At 34.2% G+C, this 10,488-nt stretch overlaps 1 protein-coding gene and 1 pseudogene across 1 annotated transcript; both read left to right on the forward strand.

The window, feature by feature from the left end:
- The first annotated feature begins 48 nt into the window (after nt 1-48).
- Nucleotides 49-4,590, forward strand: LOC123893324. Its single transcript, XM_045943241.1, has 3 exons — nt 49-720; nt 3,988-4,302; nt 4,529-4,590. Exons 1-3 carry the CDS (start codon nt 390-392, stop codon nt 4,588-4,590), a joined length of 708 nt encoding a protein of 235 aa, XP_045799197.1. The 5' UTR covers nt 49-389.
- Nucleotides 4,591-4,620: 30 nt separating this feature from the next.
- LOC123893340 lies at nt 4,621-10,265 on the forward strand (annotated as a pseudogene).
- Nucleotides 10,266-10,488: the final 223 nt, after the last annotated feature.

Genomic DNA, 10,488 nt, shown 5'->3' on the forward strand with positions numbered 1-10,488 from the left:
CTCATGATCGAACTCTCGAAAAAAAATCTTGACACCGAGAAAGTCAAGAAAGGTGGCTAAAAAACATTGACACTGTAAAAGACAATATTGTCCTTAGATACATGTTCCCATTCAAATGATACTCAAATGAGTCTAAAGTGAAAACCAATTTTGAGCATCAATCAATCATGTACAGAGAAAAATCATTCTTATGTTTCCTCCAAATTATGATTTTTGTGCTACTACTGCATCATAATCATCATTAAACATGTGATGCAACAAATAGTAAAAACAAAACTTGTCCCCCATCTTCATGTGGCAAAATCAGCAACATAAAATATCCATTTCGACTTAAGAATGATCCAACAACCTGTGGTGATCCAAGGTACGAGTTATCCTGCGAAAACAACATGACAGTGCTACCTTTGTTTTCGGGTAAATACTATGTGAAATCAATAAACTATAAAAACTACACAATTCGGTTAGTTGATCCCGGAATTCAAGAGTCTGAATCTGATTGCTCCTCCATTCCTCGGTATTTCTTAACCACGTCAAATTTCACAAGTTCTTACTATCCTAGCTACCCCGGGGATCCATATAAAACCTTCCAAGACAGAATAGTTGGAACATTACCATTGTTCCAGCACGTAGTTTACATGAATTGTAGCAATCCTGTAGGGGATGATTCCGCGTACGCGGATACATCTTCTTGCATCAAGTTAAATTCCCAAGGTGGCCATGTTTATTGTTGGAGATTTTCCAAAATATATTTGAAAGGTTGCAATGGTTAATTTGAAATTCAAATTTACAATTTTGAAAACCTTTCAAGGGTTGTGTCCCTTAATCATTTGACATAAGTTTCTCTATAAATAGAGATACTTAGGAGGCATAAAACATATCAGAAAATCATGTTTCCATGAGTAAGAAATTATGCCTATAATATCTAAATCATTTCTTCATTTCTTTAGTGCACGAGAGTATTTGAAGAAACTTTATTCTGTAAAATATCACTGATCGATATGCTTGATATGTGTATGCAATACATGTCAAGGTTTCCAAAGTATCCTGAAGGGGATTCGCCGGTTAACCCTTTTGCATCCAGTTTATGGTGGGGGCGAATCGAACCTAAAGTTTAGTGTGATACACACGCTTTGGAATTTGTGCAATATGTTCGTCATGTTCTTCATCAACTTCTTTTGTTCAAGAATTTGCAGCGGACCCCAACAAATGTTCTAACAATCTTTAGGTTCGATCTATAATTTATTTGTGATGATTCAGTGACTGCAAATTTTGAAGATGATTATGCAATTGGTATCGGCTTCAAGAGATAAGTACCAATATCGCTTCTTTTAATTGATATAGATTAAAAATCCATGCAATTTGATATCAAAAATATAGTTATGAATTTTGAGATACATAAATTCATGTGTTTTGGATACTGGTTGATACAGTGGTTATGCGTTTCATGTTTTAAGTATCTAATGGTACATATATTTTGAATTTGTTTTTAAAAGATATGTACAGGATACAAAAAGGTGGTTATTTACAAATTAAACTGACATTAATATTTTGAATTTCGAAATTTAGTTTTATGTCTTGGAAACAATTTGCATGTATGTAATAATGCATTGTGATATATCACATCAGACAATAAAATGTATGTGCGAATGGAAGTTTCTTTCAATATGAATATATTACAGTTTTTACTAGTATTATTTCTAATCAAATTTGATATGACTTTTGTGTTAAAAAATTGTTTTCAAATGACGATTATGATGAGGGAGAGAATCGTTACTTTATGCAAGAAAGCAGTGTGTGGTCGATATGAAGAAAAATCACATTGGTTCATAAAAGGTTATTACATCAATTTTGGTGCTGGTTTGTATCATTGAAGAATAAATGAACACACATATACATATGAATATGGTGAAAGGTACACACTTAAATTGTCTCAATATTTGATATGCATGATATTGAAACTATTCAAGTATGTGAACTCTGACAAGTATGAATAAGTTTGATTATGAGATAAGTTTTTATGATATCTTATTTGTATATAAAAGTAGTGTATATGACTTGTCATGAATATGAAAATGCATATTTTTGTGTGATATTAGTATTTTGTGCAAGAAGTTTTTAAATTTAGAATTGTCATGATCTCATATTATATGTGCATGATAATATGAAAGTTATTGTTGATTTCTTGCTTATTGATATTAAAAATGATTTGAGTATGTTTTGAATTATTGCAAATTGGTAATTGTTCATGGAGGAAATTAAGTTATAGAAAATGTTAATGATTTTGAGTCATTGTTTATCTTTTTATTATGATGATTACTTGAATTTACCATAGAACATATTTATACATGAAACTTGCTTTTGACATTTAGAATTTATGATACATGTATTAGTTATATGATAACTAATATGAAAAAGTTTCTTATGATAAAAGGGAAATAAATTCTAAAGTATTATTTTTAAGTTCATGGTGGGATATATTACTTACATGTGTGACCCATCTTAATTATGAAATAAAAGTTAGTCATGACAAATCTTTATGATCATGTTTGTTGGTGGTTATATATACATATTTAAGCATTAAATGTATGGTGTCTTGAATGCATTCAAGTGGAAGTAAACTTCAAATTGAAATGATTATTAAATATGTAATTGCAAGGAAAGAATGACATAAAGTTTTGTGAATATGACACAATGATAATGAAATGACAAAAAGTCATGGTTTTGAGATAGTTGGTTAAAACTATCAAGAATATATAAAGAATATTCAAAGTTACTAAAAAGCATAGCTATGTGATTGATTGAATATTCAAAATCAAAGTTATAAAAGTTGGAAAATCTTGCAATTCTTTGACGAAAGAGTTGACAAGGGTATGTTTTTCGGATAATGATGGTTAAGTCATTGAAGACATCATTAGGGATGTGGTACAAGCCCATATCTAATTGATCACCAATGGTGGAAACTCAACTCACACTTGAATAACATCAAGTCTTGAGTTCAATGATGAAAGTACAATATTAGAGTGATTGAAGTACTTGACAATAACTAATACATCCCAAGGGATAAAAGTACTTGAAACCATAAGAACAAAAGTGGTAGGATGAGATTTTTCTCTTAATAGACATATAGCATATGTTTGCTTGAATGCATAATTATGGGTGCATTCACGATATAGTCTACCTATATGAGAATGAAGTGGGGCCGCTTCATAGAGTTCAAGGGCTTGACTCTTAAATTCTCATGAAAAGGATATGAGACACAAGGCCTTAATAAATGTGTCATTTTGATAAATTCGATCAATGGTACCGAGATTTCATGTGTGAGTTATGAACACTTGTTCTGATGAATAATTGGTTCAAAGCTTGTCTACCAATCTATTCGGGGATGAGTGGAAACTTAACTTACTAACTAATGGTTCAAATCGTGAGATACCTTTATTGAAACCATGAGATTTCCGGAATAATGGATTTAGATATATTTTGAAAATGGTGGGGGATTGTTGGAGATTTTCCAAAATATATTTGAAAGGTTGCAATGGTTAATTTGAAATTCAAATTTACAATTTTGAAAACCTTTCAAGGGTTGTGTCCCTTAATCATTTGACATAAGTTTCTCTATAAATAGAGATACTTAGGAGGCATAAAACATATCAGAAAATCATGTTTCCATGAGTAAGAAATTATGCCTATAATATCTAAATCATTTCTTCATTTCTTTAGTGCACGAGAGTATTTGAAGAAACTTTATTCTGTAAAATATCATTGATCGATATGCTTGATATGTGTATGCAATACATGTCAAGGTTTCCAAAGTATCCTGAAGGGAATTCGCCGGTTAACCCTTTTGCATCCAGTTTATGGTGGGGGCGAATCGAACCTAAAGTTTAGTGTGATACACACGCTTTGGAATTTGTGCAATATGTTCGTCATGTTCTTCATCAACTTCTTTTGTTCAAGAATTTGCAGCGGACCCCAACAAATGTTCTAACATTTATGTCATTGCTGGGGATTTGACTGTTGGAAACTTGAAACACAATGACTGCCACGTCGAGGTTGTTACCGCAATATCGTTTTTCGGTTATAATATTAGTAATGATGAACCACTTAATTTCTATCAAAAGTTTTCCTATAGTGAAATTCATAGGATGTTGGTGAATGGATTTGAGGTATCTTGGTTGAGTAGTCCTTGTGAAGATCTTTGTGGAAACTCAAATGATTGCTATTTAAGAGAAACCACTTGGAGTCCTAAATGCAGCGATCATGGTGATTACTGTATAACCACAATGGGATTTCATGTCGATTGCGGTAAGATGAACAACTTTGCATTTTTTTTTTACATTTTGATTACGTTCGGATTAAATGCACTTTTGATTTTTTATTTGAACTTGATCATCATTTTAGTCCCTCATTTCTATGTTCAAAAGTTTAGTCCTTAATTTTACTAGTTTTCGTATTTGTTCACACTATAAGGGCGCCCTCAATTGTCGTTTTCATCAACTAACTTGACAAACTTTCGTTATTTTAATTTTAGGAACTCCATCAAAGCTGCGAATGTTTGTCAAAGGTAAGGAGAAATTTGTCCTTCTAATATGATCTTGAATTTACCATGTTTTTTCTCTCTAATGTGGGATTTTCTTCAAAATACTCTTTTTACATAAGTTTCTATTCTTCTGATAATCTTTTTCGTTTGTGAATTGAATCGACTAAAATTTCTCACAGGTACTATGTACGGCATTGCCAGAGGTAATTTTTAACTCTTAATGATATACTGCATTTTCAAATTCCCGATGTTATTTGTGTTAACAAGATTGAACATGTAGAAATATAGAGAAAGACCATTGAATTTAGGGTTTCAATAGAATGTGACAAAACTTAGAAACATAAGAGTTATAATATAGTATATAAACTAAAGATTTGAAAAGACCACACTACCCTTACATAATAATATAATTACTATTCTCTAACATCCCCCCTCAAACTCAAGATGCAGTGATAGGAAGCAACGAGAGTTTGTCAATCAAGAAACGAAAACGTTTAATAGAATGCGTCTTCGTGAACAAATCAGCAATCTGCAAGGATGAAGAAATAAAAGGCAAAGTTATGGTGCCATGCTGAAGATGATGACGAGTGAAATGACAATCAATTTCAATGTGCTTAGTGCGTTCATGAAATATTGAGTTGTGGGCAATTTGAATGGCACTTTTGTTGTCACAATACATAGGAGTAGGTTCAGAAAGAGCAACACCCATATCAGAAAGTAACCAACGCAGCCAAACAATTTCAGTTGTCGTGGATGCCATAGCACGATATTCAGCTTCAGTAGAAGAGCGAGAGACAATGTCCTGTTTTTTGCTCTTCCAAGAAATGAGAGAATCTCCAAGAAAGATACAAAACCCTGTGGTAGACTTACGGTCGGTAGGATCACCAGCCCAATCTGCATCAGAGTAAGCACGCAACTCTAAGGAAGAAGATGATGGAAACAAAAGGCTTTGAAACTGAGTTCCCCGAAGATAACGAAGAATGCGAAGCACTGCTGCCCAATGCACAGTAGTGGGAGAAACAACAAACTGACTCACAACATGCACCGCATAAGCAATATCAGGTCTAGTAATAGTGAGATACACCAAACTTCCAACCAGAGTACGATACAAAGTGGGATCTGATAGAGGAACGCCATCTGATGGAACATATTTCACATTCAACTCTAGCGGACTATCTACTGCTCGAGTATCAGAGAGGCGAGCTTGCTCAATAATGTTGGCAATATACTTGGATTGGGATAGAAGATAACCCCGAGGAGAGTATGCAACTTCAATTCCCAAGAAATAGCGAAGAGGACCCAAATCCTTCATCTCAAATATTTTTGCTAACTGTATTTTCAATTCATCAATTCCATCAACATCATCACCTGTAATAATCATATCATCGACATATAAGGATAGTATAATACGACCATGAGAAGTTGTCCTAACAAATAAAGCAGAATCATAATCACTAGAGCTGAATCCAAGAGATATAATCACAGCAGAGAACTTCTCAAACCAAGCTCGAGGAGCTTGTTTTAGACCATATAATGCTTTCTTCAACTTACACACTTCCCCCTGATTATGAGAAACACCTGCTGGAGGTACCATATAAACTTCCTCCTGAAGATCACCATTTAGAAAAGCATTTTTAACATCCATTTGACAAATATGCCACTGACGAACAGATGCAACAGCAATAAGAGTACGGATAGTAGTCATCTTGGCCACAGGAGCAAATGTTTCTTCATAATCTATACCATATTGTTGAGAGAATCCCTTAGCCACCAAACGAGCTTTGTAGCGCTCAACTGACCCATCAGACTTGGTTTTAATCTTGTATACCCAACGAGACCCAATAGCACGTTTTCCTGGTGGAAGAGGTACTATGTCCCAAGTATTTGTCTTGTGCAAAGCAGCAAGTTCCTCATCCATAGCCTTCTTCCAAAGGGGATCAAGAATAGCTTCTTTATAAGAAGATGGCTCAAATAAACTGTGAACAGACGTTAGGAAAGAAGCAAAGGAAGCAGAATAAGTTGAATAAACAAAATCAGGCAACTGAGTAGACTTACGATCACGAATAGGATAACGAGGAGGAGGAGGAGGAGGTAGTGGTGGTGAAGGAGGAGGTGCAGTAGGAACAACAGTCACAGGAGGTTGTTGAGTAGTCGTTGGGGCAGAAGGGACATATGTATCTGGAGTAGAACTAGTACCATCTCTGCAGTTCTCAAAATTACAATTACTAGAAATATCATCATCAATGCCAAAAGGATCAATATTAGTTAGTTCAGACATGCTAGGAGTATTCGAATCAGAGGAAAGAGAGAAAAAAGGTATGTGCTCAAGAAACACAACATGACGAGAAACATACAATTTTTTACTTGAAGGATCATAACAACGATAACCCTTTTGACCTTCACCATAACCAAGAAAAACACATATTGTTGAACGAGGAGACAATTTATTACGTTCTACTTGTGGACGAAGAACGAAACAAGTAGACCCAAAGACTTTCAAAGAAGAATAATCAGGAGTGGAACCATACAACTTTTCAAAGGGAGACAAACCTGAGGTGATTGATGACGGAATTCTATTAATAGCATGAACAGCTGTGCGAATTGCTTCCCCCCAAAACTCACATGGAACTGAAGCAGACAACAAAAGTGAACGAGCAGTTTCAACAATATGACGATGTTTCCTTTCAGCAACACCATTTTGTTGAGGAGTATCAGTACAAGAAGTTTGATGAATAGTACCATCATAAGCAAGTAACTCAGAGAATTTATTAGAAGTATATTCACCACCTAAATCACAACGGAAACACTTTATGACAACATTATGTTGGGTTTTAACCATAGCACGAAACATATGATAAATATCAAAGAACTCAGAACGATTTTTCATAAGATAAACCCAACAATAACGAGTATGGTCATCAATAAAGGAGACATAATATCTTGACCCACCTTTGGTAAGAATCGGTGATGGACCCCACACATCAGAATGAACCAAATCAAAAGGTGCTTTGGACACAGAAACACTTTTGTTAAAAGGCAAGGCAGAAAATTTGGCAAGTTTGCAACCACAACAATCAGAAATATCATTAATTTGCAATTTTCCTAAAGCTCCAGTAGAGGCTAAGTATTTTAATCTAGATGCTGAAACATGACCAAGACGAGAATGCCACAAATAAAATTTAGAAGATGATAAATTCAAACGAAAAGATGATAAATCAATAGTGGAAGTAGAAGTTGAGGCTGCGGTATCTGGAACTTTTAGCTCATCCAAAACATAAAGTCCCCCATGTCTACGACCAGTCCCAATCAACCTCCCAGATTTTGTATCCTGCACATAACAATGAGTGGAAGAAAACATAACCGAGTAACCAGAATCACACAATTGACTAACAGAAACAAGACTCAATGTGAGATTAGGAATATAATAAACATCAGAAAGAAACAAATTAGACGTGGACACTGACCCAACTCCTGCTACTGGCATAGGAGTACCATCAGCAGTCATAACTGACATGGATGATTTAGAATTTAAAGATAAAAAAGACTTATGATCATATGACATATGATGTGATGCTCCAGAATCAAGGATCCATATAGAAGAAATACTTGAACAATTAGAAGGGGTCAAACCTTTAATAGGGGAGACAGACGTTGCATGTGGCTGGGTCGCGAGAAATTTTTGGAACTGTTCAGCAAGATCAAACACTCTTGAAGTGGTCTCATGTGAATATACATTATCAATACCAATACCAATAGGGAGAGGAGCGGCCAAAGGAGACACAGCCATAGTATAAAACAATCAAATGAACCAACACAATTACCTCAGCAACCAATTAGACTTCAAATTGCTATATTGCAAACAAAATCAAATAAAGGCCAAGACCAAGAGTTATGTAACCAGCTTTCTAAACAATAATTAATCAAATCACAAATAGCATTATACCAAGAGTTCCGTAAGAGTTCCGTAACCAGCTTTCTAAACAATAATTAATCAAATCACAAATAGCATTACTCTTGAAAAATCAAAACCTGAAGATAGCATGATTAAATCCTAAACCAAATTGCTGATCTCCTTCAAAATTGGCGGTCGATAGAAGCCGTGCTTTTGACCAAAGTTTGCAATCCAATAACAATAACAATTCACTACTATCCAAAATCGTAACAAGCCAAAGCCAACAATACACCATGTAATTTATCTTCAACAAATTGCTAATGAATTAACCAAGCTCTTTGATACCATGTTAACAAGATTGAACATGTAGAAATATAGAGAAAGACCATTGAATTTAGGGTTTCAATAGAATGTGACAAAACTTAGAAACATAAGAGTTATAATATAGTATATAAACTAAAGATTTGAAAAGACCACACTACCCTTACATAATAATATAATTACTATTCTCTAACAATTTGAACATTAATTATATATTTCATTGTTTAGTGTTTACATTATTGCATTCTGTATTGTGATATATGACAGGTTTTCTACAAGCTTTTGGTGCAACAATATTTGATGGATCAAGAGGCATTTCTGAATCTAAACTTGGAATTGACATAGGAACAATCCTTGGAAAGTATGTTTTGTCAGCTTACATTTTAGTGAGACTTATGGTGGGTGTTGTAGTTTTATTTGCAAAGTTGATACATACATATCGAATAAGGCATACATCAATGTATGAAAACATCGAAGATTTTCTTCAAGGGAACTCACTCATGCCAATAAGGTATTCATACAAAGAGATAAAGAACATGACAAGAGGTTTTAAGGATAAGTTGGGTGAAGGAGGCTATGGTAAGGTTTATAAGGGAAAGCTACGTAGTGGCCCTTTGGTAGCCATAAAGATGTTGGGTAAACCTAAGGGTAACCAAAATGGACAAGATTTTGTTAGTGAAGTTGCAACGATAGGAAAAATACATCACACCAATGTGGTGCGACTTATTGGATTTTGTGTCGAGGGTTCAAAGCGTGCCCTTGTTTATGACTTCATGCCTAATAGCTCTCTTGATAAATATATTTCCTCAAGAGATGATCACATTTCCTTAACATATAAGCAAATGTACGAGATATCTCTTGGAGTGGCTCGTGGAATTGCTTATTTGCATCAAGGTTGTGACATGCAAATTCTACATTTTGATATCAAGCCCCATAACATACTTCTTGACAAGGACTTCATCGCCAAGGTTTCGGACTTTGGTCTTGCAAAACTTTATCCAGTTGAAAATAGCATTGTAACTTTGACTGCTGCTAGAGGTACAATTGGTTACATGGCTCCAGAATTGTTCTACAAAAATATTGGTAGAGTTTCCTATAAGGCCGATGTATATAGTTTTGGAATGCTATTAATGGAAATAGCAAATAGGAGAAGAAATTTGAACTCAAATGCAGATGATTCAAGCCAAATTTTCTTTCCCTATTGGATTTACAATGAATTGATTGAAGAAAGGGAGATAGAAATGTTGGGAGAAGTTACCGATGAGGATAAGAAAAATGTGAAGAAAATGTTCATAGTCGCCCTATGGTGTATACAATTGAAACCCAATGATCGTCCTTCAATGGACAAAGTAATAGAAATGCTCGAAGGAGATACTAAAGACATTCAAATTCCTCCAAAACCTTCTCCGTATCCAACTGAATTTATTCAAGATCATGTAACTGAATTTATCAGACGATGATGCCACCGGTTCAATTAGTTTTCTTGAGGAAACTATAGAAGTTCCTTTACTATAGTAGTACTAAACTAATAATCATAATAATTACTAGTGATTTGGTTTTATTATTTTCATTTAACATTTATATTTTACATTACACATAAACTTAAATACTTAATTTGTTTTCACTTCTGATTGTGAACACAAAGCATTTATTCCTTTTCATTTTTATAACATTGACAAAATGTTGTTAATTAAGCAAAGACAAGAAATCAAAATACCCATAAGAAGGAATAAACATT

This window comes from Trifolium pratense, linkage group LG1 (assembly GCF_020283565.1).
Source record: "Trifolium pratense cultivar HEN17-A07 linkage group LG1, ARS_RC_1.1, whole genome shotgun sequence".
Lineage (NCBI taxonomy): Eukaryota > Viridiplantae > Streptophyta > Magnoliopsida > Fabales > Fabaceae > Trifolium > Trifolium pratense.

Excerpts from the sequence above, each read along its gene's own strand:
- LOC123893324 (XM_045943241.1), top strand. The coding sequence starts at position 390 with ATGACAGTGCTACCTTTGTTTTCGGGTAAATACTATGTGAAATCAATA. Across the intron at positions 721-3,987 it reads AAATTCCCAAGGTGGCCATG|TTTATGTCATTGCTGGGGAT; the intron begins TTTATTGTTGGA and ends AATGTTCTAACA. Across the intron at positions 4,303-4,528 it reads GGGATTTCATGTCGATTGCG|GAACTCCATCAAAGCTGCGA; the intron begins GTAAGATGAACA and ends TTTTAATTTTAG.